Raw genomic sequence first — 20,985 nt, 5'->3', positions numbered from 1 at the left:
CTAAGCACTACAATGACTCTTCAGTTGGGAGATGGATTCGTAATCTGTTAATTTGATTCATGCCAATTTGACATTTGCTTTAACTTTGGATAATGTTAGGAAGAATTTCATGAGACCTATTAAAGATGATATTTATCTAACTTTTTATCAACATGCTGATAAATGTTTTTTTTTTTTAATCAGAATTAAAGTTCTAATATATAGTATGTAAGCAATGGAAAGTATGTTTTTGTGGGTTAGAACTTATGTAGTTCAGAAAAAGTTGGTGAGAGTGACAGATTTTGCACTTGTATATATATTAAACTAAGGACCGGCAGCTCAACCTAAGCTGTATATATATATTAAACTAAAGACCAGCAGCTCAAGCTTTCACTGTGGCAGAATAATAGGTGATATATTGTTAGAAGAAGCTGGTATAATCTCAATGGTGCTGCATCCCAAAAAACACCTAAAATCGCCCTAATTTTGCCTTCTCTATGATTACAATATATTTTTCTATCATTTTGAATTTTGAGAAAGTGAAAACTGTCAATTTAGCTCAATTATAGGTAAGAGCTTTGAAAGACAAGTATACAAACAGAGGGCATTGTTTCATAAATGTTCCTGAGACAAAACTATTAGGCTTGCCATAGCAAATCCATTTCTTGCTGAAGACTAAAGCAGTTAGTGTAACAAATTGTTAAAACGTCTCTTGTTAAAACAGTCCCAAGGCGTAGCATGGTACGCATTAGAATGAAATGAATGAAATGTAGCATTAGAATGAAAATGTATCCTGAAAGTTATATACACCATATGTTATTTCTTTATTTTGATTTTAAATGAACTATAAATCATTTCTCTTTCTGAATGCTTATATTTGCATGGATACAGCAGTGGGATCCAGGAAGAAAACCTAAGGATGTATATAAACTCCCTTCACCTTTTATGTTTGTTTGATCTTCCTTGTCCTACTAATGTGGTTTTCCAATGTTACCTGACACTCCATTCTTATATATGTCATCATCCTCATTAATATATGCAGACTTGTAGCATCTGGGGATCTTTACCTATCCTTGACCAGCTGTAGAAAACAGTAGAGACTTGCATCCATGAAAAAGCTATTGACCTCGTTGTTAGTTAAAACCAGCCCAGAATGTTATAGCTTAAACACCTACTGAGTTTTGGTTTACTTCTAAGAAGAATGGCGGATTCATTGGACAGTCTATAAGAATTGTTTCAGGAAATATGCATCTGAAGTTTGTAGAGAAAGAACAGCACCAATATGCCAAAATGCTTGTACCCACAGCTAGCTTTACCCACCCTGCGCTTTTGAGCTTTGGAATGAGGCACTAGAATTAATGGTACCACTCCCATTGCCATTAACCTTCTTTCTCTCAAACATGTTGAAGATTGTGCTGCAGATCTTGACCTTTGTCCTTAGAGAAATCATATTTTCTAATTTATTAACATTTAAAACAACTGGTATATTAGGCAAATTCTAAAATTATAGTTACATAACAAAGGTTATGTAAAAAGTGCAAGCTGATGAAACCCAATGAAACCATGGCTAACCAAAAGATGTGTATGGATTGTCCCATCTGTAACAGATAAATGTGTTTCTCTAGGACAGGGGTGCCCAACATGTCGATCGTGATCTACTGGTCGTTCGTAAAGGCAATGCGAGTCGATCCCAGCGCCCTGCCTTACGCCTACCTGCTGTTTACCAGCAGCCCTGCTGTACGTCTATAGGGATGCTGGGGATGTCTTTCGTCAGGCAACACCAGGAATTTTGTGCGCTTCACTCCAGGACACTTTCCTATTGAGAAGGCACTTGTAACAGTGGGGAGTGGAGAGGGAGACAGATAGGGCAGTAGGGCAGTCTAAGGTGAGCAGTGCTGGGAGGCCAAGTCAGTTCAGGCTCGGTGTCAGGGTTTAATTACCAAGATACCTTTGTACAGATTAACAGTTCTTTTCCTTGTGCAGCACGTCATTCTCCTATGACAGGTGAACTGTAGATCTTCTGTCACTATAGTCTTGTAGTGCAATGTCTGTGCAATGTTCTGTCATTCAATGTCTCATTAGCTTCAGTCACTTTTGTGTATTATACTCAGTATATATATAAATCATATATATAAATAAATATATGTTTAGCAATTTTATTGTTGGTAGATCATTTTGACTGGATCATTTTAAAAGTTTCTCGCAAGGCAAGTGTGGGTACCTCTGCTCTAGGATATTCACTGGCTTTCTGTGAGGGCACAACATTTCTGTCCCTAATACAAGTGTCATGTCTGTCACTGAGAGTGCTAAAACTAGATGTCAGCTTGCCTAGCACCTTTCTGTGTATTATAATAAGCATGCTTTTTGAGAGTTCCATATGGAAGCTGCCAACAATAGTTAAAACTACCCTGTGATTAAATTTAGCAGACTTTATCTTGGTATCTCTGATATGCGGAAAATTGCTCTTACTTTACCATTGTCAAAGGAAAGGAAGAGTTACAGGAAAACTATAAACTTAGAAATTGAACAAGTAATTCAATTAGATCAACCCAGATGATCTTAATACACATTTTTAAATTACTGCCAGAATATTTATGTGTAAAGTTCTTTTTAACTTCAGAAATATCTGTCTAGCCATATTTACCTTGGCTTCTTCAGTGCATAAATTAATATATTTCATGTTATGCAGAAAGCAGAGTTCCAGTAAGAGCTCACATCAAAAAAGAGCATTGTTTCCAGTAAATGTGGACAGCAAAAGAATAAAACCTTCAAAGTAATTTGATTTTATAATGCTCCTGCTGTAGTAAACTTTTATTTTTTGCCTCTAACTTGCCTCCTTTTGTTCAAGAAGCAGGGATAAATGGACATCCTAAAATCAACCCAGTAGGTGATCAGGAAAAAGTTTATGCTTTTTGCCCCTCCAGGCCAACGTCTTGCATTTCATTGCTCCCTGCAGGTTAATGCATTGTAGCCACATAAGGCAGGCTAAATCTGGGGGGAGAAAGAATAGGAAAAATTGTTTGCTCATTGATTGATATATCTAGAACTAAAAACTGTGTGGGGCACAAAGTGTCACAATACTCCATTCAAGTCAGTAAAGTGATTATAACAAGTGTGCCAACTTCAGAATGGCAATTTTTGAGATATTACAAACTAATTTAAAAATGTGTTTTAGGGCCATTTCAGACCTACTGCATTCTGCCGCATACTCAACTGTGCAACTGTTCTTACTCAAGTGAATTGGAAACATTGGAGATTGCAGTGGATCTCGATGCAGTTTCAGAAAGCGACAGAAAGCCAGAAGTTATTATTGGCTGGGCAGTTGCTTTTCCTCCTCTGGAGGAAAAATTGCAGCAGCAACCGCAGCAAAAACTATATGCAAAAGCATTTACATATGGTTCCAGTCTTGGGCGCACAGCAGCCATTTGCTTTGAATGTAAAAAAAGGAAGGGAGAATAAAAGGAGAAGCAGGCACATTGACGGTGAATGTAATATTGTTAAGGAGAATGTGTGGGGCAGTAGAGGTATTGGAGAGTGGGCAGAGAGAAAGACTCTGCAGAATTTATAATAGTGTAAGAAAACAAGAAAACAGAATGGAAAAATTGAAGTATATCTGCTGAAAGTGTAAGGCTATGTACACACCTCAAATCACTGTCCCTGGAAAGTATCTTTTGTGATAGTCTCCGGTGACAGATGAACAGACGAGCGCTAAACACACAGCGCCATTCTGTTTAATGAAAGGGGGTGATGAGTAAGCTACAACCTACTGTGCTCTCCCCTATCTAAGTGCATAATGGATTGATAAAAACAATGTCAGGGGGGCACTTTATACATGTTAGATTTCACTCAGCTTATCTGGTCCAGTATTGTACAAAAAGAACACTGGGGGCTTTGAGTACCCATTCTACTTTAGGCTATGTACACATGTCAGATGATTGTCGCTTGAAGCAAGCGATCGTGCTTGAAGCCACCAGTGTTCTTTTTTATACAATGTAGGACCAGATAAGCTGTGTGTACCAAAGTGGCAATCCAACTGCTGCCACTATGCTAGGGGCCGGATATAATGAAAGACTGACCCTACGTTGAAACTGATAGAGCAGGCTGTGCTCAGCCATTGACTTGAGGCAGAATTCTAGAAACAAACTGAATTCAAAACTTATGGATTATACTGTATGATCCAGTTTTGAATGAGCCACCATTTCTGTCACTGCCACTAGTGTCAGAGCAATTATATATATTGGCAAGTCAGCAGCATGCCAAAGTGAAGTTGAAGAAAAAAATCCCAAAAAGTCAGAAAAATGCCAAGGATTCTTATGCTTGTTCCACATTGATGAAGTTTTATTTTTTCCAACAATAGGTATGGTATTACCTGCCTCATCCAATTTGAAGATTTTGCTAATGCCAATGCATTTCGTCTACTAAACAAATATCGCAACAGCTACTGCACGTTCAACGATGATATTCAAGGTAGGCAAACCACCTGTTTGGTCATTTCTGTGTATGTACTTTACCCTGTATTAACCTTGTATCATTTACACAAGAACACAAGATTCCTTTAGATGTAAAATTAGGAAGGTGAGGTGACTAGGATGGGAATCTGAATCCACAGAATCTCATAACATATGGAATACGTTTCCCCTCTAACATGGGTGGGATAGCGGTATGCCATACAGATATCCAGTTACATGATTTCTGGTCTAATCAAATTCAGGTTTTCTTACAGTGCACCTGTATTCTTAGAGATCATGATATGTTGTAATAAAAGCTAGGAAAAGTGTGGTTGTCTATGTGGTTTTTCTCCTATTAAGAATGTTTAGGACTGTTGTAGGGTATTTTAGACTCTACTTACACCATTGAGGTTTCCTTACCAGCAAAGTTTCCAATTTTTGTTGTCTAAAAAAAATATTTTACATTGTGGGTTAACTGTTCCTATAATGTACTGAGGCAGATTACTCAAGAGCACCAAACATTGTTACAAATAAAACTCCTAATTGACCCCCAAAATTGACCTTAGACTATATTAAAGACATGAGACTATGAAAGGGACATTAGATTGTGATCCCCTTTGAGGGACGGCTAGTGACATGACTATTGACTTTGTAAAGTGCTGCGTAATATGTTGGCACTATACAAATACTGTGTAATAATAATGATAAAAATTAAAATGCTTCTAATGTTACCCGGAATGGAGATGGCACACAGGTCTTAAAGCTGAAGTTTATCCGGTTAATATTTTGCCTTTCTTGCAGCTATCCACTCTCTCCATTACATATTTTCTATTTTCATTAAATGCCCTATTTTAGACCCAGTGATGTCAGTTATCACCTTATCTCTTTAATAGTATTTATTGCAACGTAGACAATCATGTACATCATAAAAAGAACACAGCATACTGCTTCACTAGTCCTGTCAAAAGTCCACAGCCAAGATATAAGCAGTGGGATGGCTTTTGGGAAGGGGTATTCAAACATAACATTTCTTAGTGGGTGGATATCTGTCTGGAGGAACGGGCTTCGGAAAGGCAAACTTGATTTCACTAATTTCTGTACATGTGGTAATGCCTATATGTAATGTTGAGCCATTCGATTCCCAGGGACAGACAGACACACCATGAAGGGACTTGATGGTGTTGGATGTCTTCAAACAGGATATCGGGTGAGCTGTGTTTAAATTATTACAGTTTTTATTGCATGCTGTGAGAAGCTCATAGTATGTAATAAAATCAAAGTAAGCTAAGGTTGACAACCAGCCTGTCTGTACAATAGCAGTGCCCAGATGTCCTTTGTGTGACAGTGGAGGGGTTCTACTGGTCTTATTTGAAATACTTTTTTGCAATCAATTGATTCCCATTGTTGATGAGGCTATATGTCATCAAGTTCATGACAACTGTACTCTTGCAGAATATATCCTGCATGTCCTGAGGTGTAAACACTATTTAATACATTTGACCAGCTTGCATGATATAAACTGATTTAGCAGTTAATAAATAAAACATGAACATCTGGAGCCTAAAAAATATTTATGTATTACTGTAATTTATCATGTTGATATTGCTTTAGAGTTTACAAATAAATACATCAACTACAATGGGATGAAGTGAACCAAATGCCTAAATAAACATATGTATTAAAATGTGTGCTTGATTTCTTCCATGAGGAGTATCTAATTAATTGTGCAGGGAAGCTATTTGCATACAGTGAGTAAGATTAGATCATGAAAACAATTGAGTGAATCCCATAGATATGGAGCAAAATCACATAGGATCCATTATTCCAAATAAATTTATTGTTTAAGAATTTGTAATTTGCTGTACTTTATCTTAAAATCAAGTACATGGGCCTGATGTATTATAGCTCCCCAAGACTGTAGAGAATACACTTTTGTCGGTGAACCTGGGTAATCCTGAAAACCTGGACTTGATCTGGCCCAGGACTGAAAACATTTGCTAACAAATAGCAATTGACTTCTAAGAAATCCATTCCAGGTTTGCTGTGTCACCCAGCTTCACCGATGAAAGTGTATCCTCTCCAGTCTTGCAGAGCTTTGATAAATCAGGCCCAGTATAATGATTTTAATAAAAAAAGTATCATTGAGAAAACAGTTTATATGACAGCCCTGGAGAAAACCAAGCACAAATAAATAAATAACATCATAAGTATAAGTAACATCATAGTGCAAAAATAAACACTGCAAACAGTAAGTGAACATAGCAAAGGTAAAATATACAGTAAATACAATATGAAACTAAGCAAAGCCAGAGAACAGATAAAACAAACAGATGGACAGGCTACTGAAATATCCACTGGAAGCTACCACTATGGTGGATCACTAAAACTGGGGATGGTTGCTGTCATTTCCTATGGATAAGGATGCGAAGATACCTATGAGCAATAGTGCCATCACCAGTTGATGAAGGCTCCTAAAAAAAATAAATAAAACAAAACAAATTGAAATACAATAAATGAAGTAAAACAATTAAATGTCTCCCTACATAAGGAGGTTACTATTGATGATTGATGTTTTTGAAAGTATTAGATGCCTTGCTTTCATGGTAATCTAAAGACTTCATTACTTCCACTGCATACAGGAAGCATACAGATTAGGAGTTTGGTCTTTATTCTGAATATATAATTCACATGTTTTTTTCAGGTAAGTTACTTAGAAAGAACTGAAGCCAGAGACAGAAACCTATCATTTTATAAGGTACAACAACAGAAGCCATATTCCTGTCAATATAGGTTTCCTGTAAGAATTACATTAGAATAAAATATTCACCTACATAATAATACAACACATGCACTAAGAATGTTCTGTGCATGTAACGTGATGAAAACTAGTTCTAATTTTAGGACTAATATAATATTTATATTATATTTTTCCTATTATTCAAGTCATGTAGTGGCGCTGTGATGTTGTTGCTATATACATAGGGGAAGAATAGTGAAGATGCTGTATTTGTGTCATAAAACAACTTTTCTTTTGGTTCCAACTGTTCTGTGTGGTTTAACTGGCTATCTCATCGCTGCATACTATCTCTGAGTGGCTATAAAAGTCTTTATTAAACTCAATGTTTCTCACGGGTCTTCCTGTAAAACTTATGTTTGTTAAATTAAAACCAGAAACAATCCACTTAAATTGACCTTGTTTGAGAACCCCACCTTCATTTTTAGGGAATGTTCTGATTCAATCACTTTTTCCAAGTCATGTTCATGTCAGCTGCTCTACTTTTTTCACAGAATGTAAAAATTGCAACAGAAAATATATTTGATGATTGTAAGTCCAATTTTACCTTTCCAAGCTTATGAATAAACTGAAAGTAGGGATATCTTTTTTTAGTCGGACCTAAATGGTAAACCAGGTAAACAGAGTATATATATGTAATATATAAGAGATTATATGTAATACACTCTGTTGTTTCAGATTGACTAGTTATTGTTTGTGCTGGCCCAGCTTTTCTACCCCTCTTACACTTAGGCTATGTACACACGTGCAATAATTGTCTTGCACGATCCTTTCCAACGACTAACGACTGAACAATGCATGAAGGAGTGGTGCCATTCTGCTCTGTAGTGAGGGGAGGGGGAGTACGACAGAGTGGCACCTCGCTGCATTCTCTTCCCTTCACCTCCATTCCAATTGTTCGTCGTTCATCTTCCGTGGATCCGCCAGGACAGGGCTCGGATGATGGACGACAGGCACGCAAGATTCTTGTCCGATATCAGCCCTGAGCCGATTATGAGACGAGAACAATTGCATGTGTGTACATAGCCTAACCTTTATAGTCTTTTATGTAGCAGCTTGAGAAGGACCAAAGGTAAAAAACTATAGTGTGTTATGTGGGTTTCTGACATCATATCCAGGATGGTGGCAAGCTTCTATTAAAAGTACCTCTATTTAAAGAAAGAGAGGTCCTACATTCTGCCATAATGTGGATCATCCTTATCCAGAGATAAGAGTCTGATTAAGGTTGCCACAAATTATTTTAAGCTTTTTCTCATTGTTTAATATAGATAAGAAATGACCAGGAACTTGATAAAGTTGGCCTAGATATTATATTCCTATGCAAATATGTGGATAACGTGCTGTACCATACCAAGGTTTTATTGTTTTTGCACCCTTGTTTGTGATACACACAGTAATTTTAGCCACTTATCCACATTGTAGTTGAAAAACATTTAAACATATCTAGGCAACTGGCTTATATTCATGTTATATGATATAAATAATTGGCAAGAGGTTATTTTGATCTGCAGTTTCTAAAAAGGGAAGGGTCTAACCTGTTACAGCCAATATGTTAGGGAGTTCTCCAGGACAGGGTGAACTGGTCAACACAACAAGGAATTCCCAGGTGTGCTGGGATGACCTTACCCATGGCATTTTGTACTAATTGTACAGACAAGGTGTCATAGCTGACAGAGAGACCACAAGTCTACTTTATGAACTAGGAAAACCTGAACTCACTGGCTAGCTGGAAAGACTTCCATGGTTTAAAATAACTGCCACATATCTAACAGCAGCTGGTAAGGGTGGACAAATATTTAAATCTTAAAACACAAAGGGAAAAATAATAATAGAGAACAACACTTAACCATCTTGACCATTGTCCAGATCTGCAGATATCAAACATGTAAACCATACCAAAGAGCACAAAAGCATGGGAATTGTAAGAATTTTTATATAAATTAAGAAAAATGTGCCTAATGAGAATTTATGGTGACATTTTAATAAACAAAAGACAAGGAAAAACAAAAGAGCTGACCACACAAACCGACCAGATTACAGCCATTGTTTTTCTAGTGCAGTTCACATAACAAAACAATCATTTGAATGTTTGTTATGGGAAAATTCTGTTTCTTGTTGTGACTGCATTGCCTTTATTTCATGGTAAGCACAGCACTTTCCAACGTATCCACTGCTTCAGAACTAAAGAACAAAGAGTCATTCAGATGGTCAAATCCAAAAATTGTCCATTAATTGCTCTTCTAAGTCAGGACACTATGCAGATGAATTATGTTATGGTGCTGGTCATCGTGGTTGACTTATATGTTCCCAGATGTGTGATCACTCATTTTTTCTTAGCTTTCATCTTTCGCCATTTCAGCAATGAGAAATCAGCATGAGTTAGGGTGGGGAACCACAGTCTCATAATAGCTAACATGTAGTTACTGTTGGAAATTTTAAATAAACATTGCTGATGTTTATGATTTATGGAGACATAATATAGCATCAAATTAAAGGGTTCATAAAAGTATTGCATTTAAAAATATGATCTGCTAACCTTAGCCTAAGCACAGTGTTAATATGTATGCTGGAATTACCCATATGGTCAGGAATAGGTAATACCTTGTACCAGGATACATAAAGTATGTAACCCAGTATGGAATATATATATGGCTGTTATGGTTTTTAGGGAACCATAGTGGTCTGTGCCAGCCCCTGGCCTCTTCTGGGTCCTAGATACATCAATAGTAAAATTCCCTTGTCATAACTCCTTACCCTAGCCACCTTGGAGTTGTGCATGTTCCTGGTATAAGAAAGAAAGATAAAAAAGCCAGGGTATTTGCTAATTGTGCCAATGTATTGAAAATAATTTACAAACCTATTCCTTACCCTGAAGAAGTCCTTAGAGGTGAAACACGTTGGGACACAAGTTATTTAATTGTTTAAATCATTTAGGGAAACTATGTCTAGGTAAAAAGTCAAAAGGAACCCCCATGTCTCAGGACACAACGGGGTTGACTTCAATTGTTTGTATTTGAAACACTTATTACTTTATGTTATGCACATTCCTAACTAAGGAGTTTATTTGTAAATTATTTTCAATACATTGCCACAATTAGCAAATACCCTGGCTTTTCTTCTCTTCCTTTCTTACACCATTCGCATTGATTTATATCAGGGTATATGGCCCCACCTGATTTACAGAATCTGATTTGCAATGTTCTCATTGTTCTTCATGTTGTGCATGTTCCCACAACACTCTCTGTGTCCTTTCTAAGTACTAAATAATAAAAAAAAACGTAATGGCAGAAAGTTAGCCAATAAAGTTCCCAAAAGATTTAAGAATGTCTTTTATAATTCTGTTTGAAAATGATAGGATTTTTTTTTTTACTGTTACCTAATTTCCTGATATATGCTAGGTTCTGTAGTTTATATACTGGTAAATTGGTTTACAATGTATATATATTGGCCTAATTTAATAAAGCTCTCCAAGGCTGGAGAGGATACAGTTTTATTAGTGAAAGCTTCACTGATGAAAGTGCGTTCTCTCTCCAATCTTGGAGAGCTTTAATAAATCAGGCCCATTATCTCTATTGGGATTAAACATTGATTTTGATCCAAACTGCCCCAATGGACCTGATTTATTAAAGCTCTCCAAGGCTGAAGAGAGAATGCATTTTCATCAGTGAAGCTGGGCGATCCAGCAAACCTGAAATGGATCTGGTCTAGGATTGAAAACATTTGCTAACAAATAGCAAACAACTTTTAAAAAATTTACTCCAGAGAGTGCGCATGCGCCGCCGATGAAGCAGGACGCTCCGTGATCGGCTCGGCACCCCCCGGTACTTCTAGCGGCTCCCAGAGCAGTGTTACTCGGCAGCCACACTGCAGGTGAGCTCCACCCGGCAGCGGAACGCACCCGCAACCTATCTAGCTATGGTGGGCAAATCGGGGAAGAAAGGTGGATCCCGCAGCCCACGATCCCACACACAGCGGCCTGGACCTAAGATGGCGGCGCTGGGGGACATGCACGAGGCTGATGCTTCAGTCCCCAGGGATGGAGACCGGGACTTACAGGCAAGTGATGAGGGGGGATTACTGGAGAGAGGGTGGGAAAGGAGTTCTCCCCACTCCTCTCAGGACAGTTTTCAGGAGTCTCAGGACTCATACAGCAGTCACAGGTTTACAATGTATATATATTGGCCTAATTTAATAAAGCTCTCCAAGGCTGGAGAGGATACAGTTTTATTAGTGAAAGCTTCACTGATGAAAGTGCATTCTCTCTCCAATCTTGGAGAGCTTTAATAAATCGGGCCCATTATCTCTATTGGGATTAAACATTGATTTTGATCCAAACTGCCCCAATGGGCCTGATTTACTAAAGCTCTCCAAGGCTGAAGAGAGAATGCATTTTCATCAGTGAAGCTGGGCGATCCAGCAAACCTGGAATGGATCTGGTCCAGGATTGAAAACATTTGCTAACAAATAGCAAACAACTTTTAAGAAAATTATTCCAGGTTTGCTGGATCATCCAGATTCACTGATAAAAGTGCATTCTCTCTAGCCATGGAGAGCTTTAATAAATCAGGCCCAATGCATCAGTAGGTTTACATGCAGAAGAGTTCAGCAGGGACACCTCTTCCAAGTGGCAAGATGGGCATATCAGCTCAGAGGAAGCCAGAAATACTGACATCTTCACACATTTGTCATGGCTTCCTTCTAATACAGGAGAAATTAATGGGTTTGATCAATACGAAACCTTTATGTCTGCACATCTGGGGAGTAAGGCAAAGATATTTCCTTTCTGAATGTTAATATTATTAACAGGAACAATGGAATGTATTGATGGAACTTTTATTATCCAAGTGAAACTCATTTCACTTCACACACTCAGGTGAAAGTGACATTTAATATGCCCTTGGCTTTTGATGTGAACCCAGGTTTGAGTAAGTAAATTACCCTAGGAACCCAAAATACTTGAACATGGAGATTAACATTTAGATTTTGGCTGAAATTTTCAAACTACTTTTTAACTTTTACTAAACAGGGTTATATACTGTATTTAGCTTTCCCCAGGTATTTATTGTTTATTATTGGATTTTTGTGTGAAACAGCTGTGTTACTTTTTTACTTTTAACTGTAAATTCCTGTTTAGTAAAGCCAGGCCAATATTTATAACAGTTTCCATGAGTTTGACCTACTCATACTAACAAGATTAAAGAAGCAGTTCATGCCAATTTGCTGTGGAAAATAAACACATGCAATGCACAGCAAAGTCAAAAGTCAGAAGTTATTAATCTACAAGTGCTATATCAGCCTTCTTTTTAGCAATGCTATTTAGTTTAGAGGAATGCCTGCTGATTTTAGAGGGGGTACGGCAGTCTCCTGGCTTCCACATATATGGCCACAATAATGAGCTGGCATTCTTATCTTCTGTTAATAGGTAAGCAATTTTTTTTACTTTTCCCAGATGTATTTTATGGCTGAATAGCATCAAGGGTTTGCCACGACACCTCTAAAGACAGGGCTTTGTCCCAAATTCCATGTGTACTAAGAAGAGCACCTACGCCATTGAAACTCTCTCTATTTATATAGTTAATTAAAATGAAAATGTCATAATCCTTTTCAACCTTTAGATTAATTTTCCCTTACTGTAGGACCTCCAAGTATCAAGGTAATAAAAAACCCATTGTATGCAGACCTTTTTATTATTTTGGCAATAAAATACACTATAAAGAGCATTATTAAAACTTATAGTATTAAACTAGTTTTGCATGTGCCTTTTTTTTAGTGCAAAGAAATATACCACTGCAGATGTACAGATGATTAAATCTACAGTTGGCTACTTCCACTAATATGGACAGGAAAAAAAGTTTACAAAAATTTACAAAAGAAGTTTTTTTTAACATTTTCCCACTAATTAGCTCATTCAACTCACTGTTTATAAGAGAAAATTGTAGGGACAATTTGGTTGAAAGAGGATTTGCCTTCACTGTGCATTGAGCACATTTGGTAGGAGCCATCGCCTACCCCAAGATGCAGCTTTGTTTGAATCTTGCTGGCAGTGCCTGTGCAGTAATGTTTTAAGGTGGTGAGGAAATTATTGTACTTTGAAAACACATAGGCACCTAAAATACATACAAAGATACCAAGGAACTACCAAGTCATACATAACCAAATACCACTGCATCTACTGCCAGGAGCCATTATTTTTATGCAGCAATGCAAGTTTGCAATCATTGGATATCACAAACTCAAGCAGCCCTTTAATAATTTAGATACAGAAATATATATATATATATATATATATATATATATATATATATATATTGTATATTAAGGGCACATTTGTTCTTGTGAATTGCACTAGCATGTATTGTGTCATAGAACAAGTGCATTAACACACATTATGGTGGTACATTACTGTTCATTGTTTTGCTCTGCAATGCATTACCCTGCGTTTGCACTGCAACACTAAGGTTAACAAAGTTTGGCAGAATAATCTAAAGAGGCATTAGTTGTGAATGAGTCTGCAACCTAATTTAGCCAGGTTCCTAAAATTTAGATGGCCAACAGTTTGACCACAGCTGAGAAGCCATTATCATAACAGCAAACTGCATTTCCTGACCTAAAGATGTTTTATTTTTAATACTATTAGAGGGAGCAATCAACTATGTGTAACAAATATCAAAGTCTTCTTTAAAAATACATGTGTGTCACTAATTTATCAATAGGTATAAATTTAAAAATGATATATTTAAGTAGCCTTGAATGTGCTTTCCATCAGTGCTTTTGCTAATCTTGCTCCAAAACAAATATATCTGCCACTTCACAGAAAGCCAGATCATTATTTTCACATGGTAGCTAATAGACATTGTTGGCTGCTTTAGTTATACTGCATGATATCAATGTATAAACAAATCTTTCCAGATGTGTGAATGACATGCTAATGCACATTGCCTCAGATTGCCCTTTTTCTTCCAGGCTGACTGACCAAATGTACTTGAACAGACTGAATTAGGAACATAGATTGTGCTTCATTGTAGATCAGTGTTTCAAGACCCTATTACCATAGTGGAACCTTAGAAATAACTTTCAGCTCTTCAGGGAACCCCTGCTATAATTACTATATCTACCATTCACAATTTATTAGTGTGGTGGTCAGTGGGAAGAATGTCAAACTTACAGATAGCCAAAAACATCATTGGTGTCAGTTAAACTGACCTGAGAGGCACAAACTGCTCAGTGCTCAAGGAACCTCTGGAGGAGCCCTAATTAAGAAACAGTGATAATTGACATTGACAATTAGGGCCCATGCACACATGTGCTATTTCAGCACATGTGTGTGCCTTTGTGTACCATGCAATGCATTAGGGTAATTGGTTGCCCAAGGCTCTACAGAGGTCCAAAAATTGTACCTGCATTATTTATAGGAGAGTCCAATGACTCACTATAGTGCAACACAATGTGTTTCAAAAGTGTGATGGGTGCCATAAAGAATAAGTTACACCTCACACAAATCATGGTATGTGCATTACTGTACTGACTCTTAATGAAGAAAATATCAGAGTCAAGCATACAATATGACTGCATGTGAGTTGAGGCAAGTTTAGAAGAAACATAGGTAAAGAAACCCTACTTTACCTGGGGACACCTGTTAAAAAAATACATTTTCTCAGATTCATAGTTCACAACAGCATTAGTTCATACAGTTCCGCAGAAGCAATCAAGAATAGGAAAATGGTGTTAGTTGAGTATGGAATGTAATAGCTTAACATTAAATATCAATGGTATATGGAAACACACCTAATACATTTTCCAACATAGACATGTTCTCAATTAAAATTGTGATTTCTTATTTACCTGTTTGACCTCCTAGAAGGTAAAGAGTACAAAAGCAATAAAGGAAGGACACCTGGTCTGACAAGTATAAAGAATGTGTTATTAAAAAAAAGTTCTGATTGAGAACTGTATATGGCGCATCAAAGGTAACACAAACCAGTCATAGGCATTTAAAAGCTTTCACCCCTCAATCCACTCACCGCATTTTTAGCCTGGTTGAACCTATTGTGTTTTAATAACTACTACACATATTATTCCTGTAATTTCTATTGTTATATGTGGTATATGTTATATGTGATTTAAAATAACTATATTGGATCACTACATTCTGATTGTCTTAAACTTTTGAAAGACTCAGCTCGTTAGGAACTAAAATATGTCTCTTTATATCCTACACAATCCTAGAAAGGTAAACAAGGTGGGTTTTTTTAAGGCTTTATTAAGGCAGCAAAAAAAAAATGGGATAGCCCAAACTGGTCCTTCTGCCAAAAGCATTAAATACAACACTATGGTGGTAAATTAATTAGATACATAAGAGTGCTTAAAAACAGTTAAACATCAACCTAATTTTTCATCTAGTAATCTTAGATTTCTAGAGAATTGATTTTGCTTGTCCCTTTAAAGCCATTAATAAAAATTAGTTTTGTCAACTGTTTTTTATTTGGAATGCTATTCTCTGTTATTGTATACATGAAACCAGGAGGGCATTAGGTAAAGGAGTTAGCTTATTCTGCCACTGGTTGTAATAGAAGAGAACACAACTGTGAAATATCATGGTATTGGGTAATTTTTAGGAGAAGTCCAAATGTAGATGGCAACTCTTGTAGATGCTCTTTACAATATGTTAATATTTTGAGCATATCTTCACTTTAAAGACTTGATTGTGGATTTTGTTACCACAAACAACTGCAAACAGCTTATACATATCCTTTATTAAATTCATCCAAAAGCACTGGTACACTGGTTTTATTTTTTTTATTCCTCTGCCATGTCATATTTAATTGTATACATCATACATGTGAGCTTCAGCACTGTGGCCCTGTTATGGCCTTTCAAATGCAAGATTAAAGCGATTGGAAAACTACCAGCTAGGGATAAAACTCTGAAATCCAGACCAGGATATGGGAATTTAGGCCAGATTTCTAAGCCAGTGTCTACAGTACAGCATATAAAAATTGCCAAAAAAAAAGCTGGAAGCCTGGTGGAAGGAGGGAGATTCCTCTCAGCGCTCAAGACATTCACAAAATTTACACATCTTACAAAACAATCAGTTTGATGTCAAACACAGAGCTGGCATTTAAACAAATGAAAATTTCAGTGCAGACGCCTTGACTAAGAAATACAGTACTAAAACAGTCTGTCAGAATTGCAGTAAGGCTTGTGACAAATGTTCAGAAAGTCTTCATTATTATTACTTCGCTTTAGGGGGTTGTAGTAGATGAACTGAATATCACATTGTAATTAGCAGTAAATATTCTAATCTATCCTCTACAGATTGTTTGTGTGTATATGTATAAGCAGCGTATAGTCAGAAATAGTGCAAAATCCATTTACTGTATATATTTTTTTTCTCATGTGTTTTTTCCAGGAAATAATTTTATAGACAATTTTCCATGTATACTGTAATTTATACTGTGACTTTTGGCATGTAAATTTGGCTACAAATCTAAGCAGAGAGACCAAGTGGTAAAAATGTGTATCTCATACTATATAGCTGAATTTACCAGAATGTCTAAGGGAGGGAGATATGTAACAGTGTATGGAAAAAAAGAAATGTCTTAATTCTTGCAGTAAAACACCTACCTGCAAGTGCAGTTCATTTATTAAAGGAATATAAATTGTAGACTTAGCAAAGTGAATTATCACTATGCAAGCGATAGGAATATTTCACTTAGATATGTGAATAAGGTGAATAATTGCTGACCTTAACTAATGAAGCTTCGAATTAAATACAAGCAAAACGTAGGGATATTTCATTTCATTGCATATAAGGGGGAATACTTTGCAAACTAAATTTTCCACAAAGTAGGTAAAAATTCCTACACAGATAATTTACTTTGCTATGTGAAGAGCCTAAACACATTTAGTAAAACAATCGCACTAAGTGAGGGAAGATGTTTTTTTACAGCAGACTACAGATTTTAAAGCCATGTAAAATTAACTAGACGTTGGACAAAATATTGAGGAAGACTAGGCCCAAATTTGCAAGAGACAAGGTGTGTTTTTCCCCAAGAGCACTACCATGATTCTACATATGTGGTCTCTTAGTCCCTAATGAGAGTTCAAAGGATATTGGCTAGCTGCAGGACAGTATTGCATATGTGACAATAGGGACAGTCAGTGAACTAGCGGCAGATTTCCAGTCAAAGATGATCTATTACCATCTGATGATAAAGCATGTGTCAATGTCAAACTGAAATCAACAATCACAATCACAATGGAGTTCTTCTGCTTCATGTAGGCCAGACTAGTTGTAAAATAAAAAGTTAACCCTACAGTCAGATAAGTGCATTTGAGTACATTGTCATTTGGTGATCCATTTTGTAACGTTCTGTTACACCACTGACAGTTTTAAGTTAACCCCAAGCTTTTGTTTTTATTATTGCCCTTAAAGCTTCTTGGAAAGACCCTCTCCCATCCTGTTTTGTATAGGTATGTGTTCCCCATGGCAGTGCCCAGCTTCCAGTGCTCTTCACAGCAGCTTGACTGTTAGCCCTAAAATGACTATAGTTTAGGAACAGGTTTTGCCTGCAGCATGCATGTGCATGCAGTTCATTCATACACATTATCACATAGCAATGCTCCTGTTTCACCTAATGCTCCTGTTAAACCTATTAGTGATTTTGGACTTTCCTTTTTTATAGCATATAACTGTACAAAAAGACATGAAAAGTGCAAAATCTATGTAATTAGGTGTGTGTAAATCAATATCCTGTATTTTCTTTTTTGGGGTCCAATGTTTTTACTTTACAAATTGACACTGTAAAAACATTTCTTCCATCCCATGATGTAAAATGAAAGCAAGTAAATTAGTTTTATGTGCCTTCTGCTATGTAAGTAACCATTTTAAGGAAAATAGTTTTAATCTGTATTAACTTTTTGTGTCTTCTTTTAGGCACAGCAGCTGTTGCAGTAGCTGGACTTCTTGCAGCACTTCGCATTACAAAGAATAAATTATCGGATCATACTGTGCTTTTCCAAGGAGCAGGAGAGGTAAGCTGACATTATTTTTTTGTGGGGAGACTGAGCTGTTTGCTTTTACTGTACATTTCCATATATATACTGTACATTTCTGTATACTGTACATTTCCATTTTATAAATATATAAAAATAAACCTTTAATATTACCAAATAGCTCTTGTATATGGCAATTTAGTTTTAGCTGTGTTTACAGAACTGTGCAGCCCCCAATGTGGGTATCATGGGTATTAGGGATCTCATAAAGCCATTGGCTGAGAAAGTTTTACATTTTTTGGGGGGAGAGCACTATTTTCCTGCAAATAAAGAGAAAACCCAACTTTTGTAGATGGGATTGGATTTACGATTAGGTATAGTAGGACTGTCTCTTTGGACCAGTTATCAGCCATGCACTTTTTACTGCTTTTGTAGAAATATATTTAAACGGGGGATTCTAAAAGAGGGATGTTGCTCTGGTCAACAAAATTTGTTTACCCACAGGCTCCAGTTTTGGGAATCCAACACTTTATAAAGAAAACCCTTGGAGATGATAAAAGCATTGTTAAGCTATATTTATATATATATATATATATATATATATATATATATATATATACTAATATATATAAACCTTCAACCCATTAGTATTCAACCAAACCTAGGACAACATTTTGAGTTTAACCCATATCATGGTTTTCACAAACAAAGCATTTTTCATTATTCATAAATATGTATTTATGTTGAAAATAGAAATGATAAACTAATAAAACTTTTTGTTTATATGTAGGCTGCCATGGGTATTGCAGACTTAATAACCATGGCCATGGAGAAAGAAGGGATATCCAAAGAGGATGCAATTAAGAAAATCTGGATGGTGGATTCAAAAGGGCTAATAGTCAAAGTAAGATTCCCAAGCTAACATTCTTTTATAATTAACAAACACAATGCAAACAAATATTTTTTTTTCTTAAAATTGTGATTTTTTATCTTTAACAATTATTATTTTTTGTGACTTTATTTGACAATGTTAAATAAGAGCAGTGTCATTCAGGGAATAAAATTGTGGTATAATGGTTTGAAACAAGAGAACCGTATTTCAGTCTAAAACAGTGGGACAGTACTAGAACAGTAATTTGTGGTTTCCTTTGGTTCTACATCAATGTAAATCTGAAAATACACCACCTATATATGCCACTTCACGTGTACTGTTAAAGCAACCTGTGTTTAGTTGGTTTTTTTAAACCACAAAAGTCTTTTTGCCTGTTCTTGCATCATGCTATATCAAAAATTAGTATGTCATGTATGGTATGTGGCTTTAATATAGGATATTTCATACATGTGCAGGATATTCAGTGTAAGAAACAACTAATCAAATATCTATCTATCTATCTATCTATCTATCTATCTATCTATCTATCTATCTATCATCTAATTACAGAACTATTCTGAGCTATATCTACTTTTAAAGTATGAACAAATGTGTGTCAGCAGAGGGATACTAATGTGCAAATATGCCAATATACTAAACTCGATACCCAGAATAACAAAAATTATGTGCAGAGTAAAAGAACTCTTTAAGGCCCTTAGAATGAAGGTTGTGGATGCTCATAAGTCTGGCAAAAGTGTTTAAAATATTGCCAAATTTCTTCTACTGTACAGAAAACAATCTTCATCAGCTTACATTCCAAAAATCTGCTAGTTTGTCATGGACTTGCTGGGCAAGCATATTTAGCAGAAGAGCTGAACTGATTCTAAAAGAAGTGTTGAGTCTAATATGTCAAAGTGCATACATTTACAGTATAGTCAGGAAGATGATTGAGAGGAAAGACAAAAAATGATTTGCTGTTAAAAAGAAAATTGGAACAAACCTACAGTTAGCCTTTGAAAGTACAGCCAAAGACCACATTAGGAATTTACATGTTTAGCAGAAACAGAAGACAGCATTTCAGAAGAAGAAACTCATGCCAACTCTATAGAATGGTGGCAGAAATGTTGTTGGGTTCCTATCTTGATGAGAATGGGAGGCCATCTGTCTCACTGTGGAAGCTGAAACAGCAATGGATCTTTCAACATAAACATCCAAAGCATATCAGCAAGTCCACCAGGAGCTGGAAAAAAAACTGGGTTATGGACTGGCCTACCCAAGCTCTGATTTTATTACCATTGAAAAGTGGGTGGTCGAACACATGCAACCGAAGGTATTTTGCATAAAAGAATGGCCAAAGATTTTACAATGTTAATGAATAGTCTTTGTGTATAGTCTTTTCTCCAACTCATGGTGTCAGAGGCAGCTACACTGTGTTGTTGAACTATCAATAACCCAAAACGAAGATGTGGCTGCATGAGAATAGGTGGCCTAATTGAGAACTAATGCACCTAAACAGAGTTTCTATGGGCACTTCATTAATATTTTTTTTACTTATCAATGACTGGGCAGGAACACAACCTTTTTTTAGAAAGAAATATGGGAGCTACTACTGTTGCCCTCTTGAGAATGGTAATGGGTAATTTCACTTTAACTATCCAGGCAGCTCTTTTCCTTACATATAATATCATCATCTTATAAGCTACTAGAGCAGCTTTTGTCAACCTTTTAATGTGGGGGAACCCCTAAAATCATTTTCATGTCTTAAGGAACCTTTGCTATATTTACTATATCAACAGCTCACAGTACATTCCCATTGTGGTCTTTGGGAAGAATGCCTCTGACATTGCTGGTCAATAAGAAGAATGCCAACCTTACCAAAATAATATGATGGCGCTATA

The 20,985-nt window shown here is 36.3% G+C and overlaps 1 protein-coding gene across 1 annotated transcript in view; it reads left to right on the top strand.

Moving 5' to 3' along the window:
* The window catches only part of ME1 (malic enzyme 1), a 133,240-nt gene that overhangs the window by 96,161 nt on the left and 16,094 nt on the right, over positions 1–20,985 (top strand). Inside the window, exons 7-9 of the mRNA XM_072408583.1 lie at positions 4,337–4,446; positions 18,158–18,255; positions 19,007–19,120. Coding sequence (XP_072264684.1) covers positions 4,337–4,446; positions 18,158–18,255; positions 19,007–19,120 — 322 coding nt within the window. The remainder of the gene's footprint in view (positions 1–4,336; positions 4,447–18,157; positions 18,256–19,006; positions 19,121–20,985) is intronic.

Source organism: Pyxicephalus adspersus, chromosome 4 (genome assembly GCF_032062135.1).
Source record: "Pyxicephalus adspersus chromosome 4, UCB_Pads_2.0, whole genome shotgun sequence".
In the NCBI taxonomy this organism is placed as follows: domain Eukaryota; kingdom Metazoa; phylum Chordata; class Amphibia; order Anura; family Pyxicephalidae; genus Pyxicephalus; species Pyxicephalus adspersus.
This window is presented reverse-complemented; position numbering and strand designations above follow the sequence as displayed.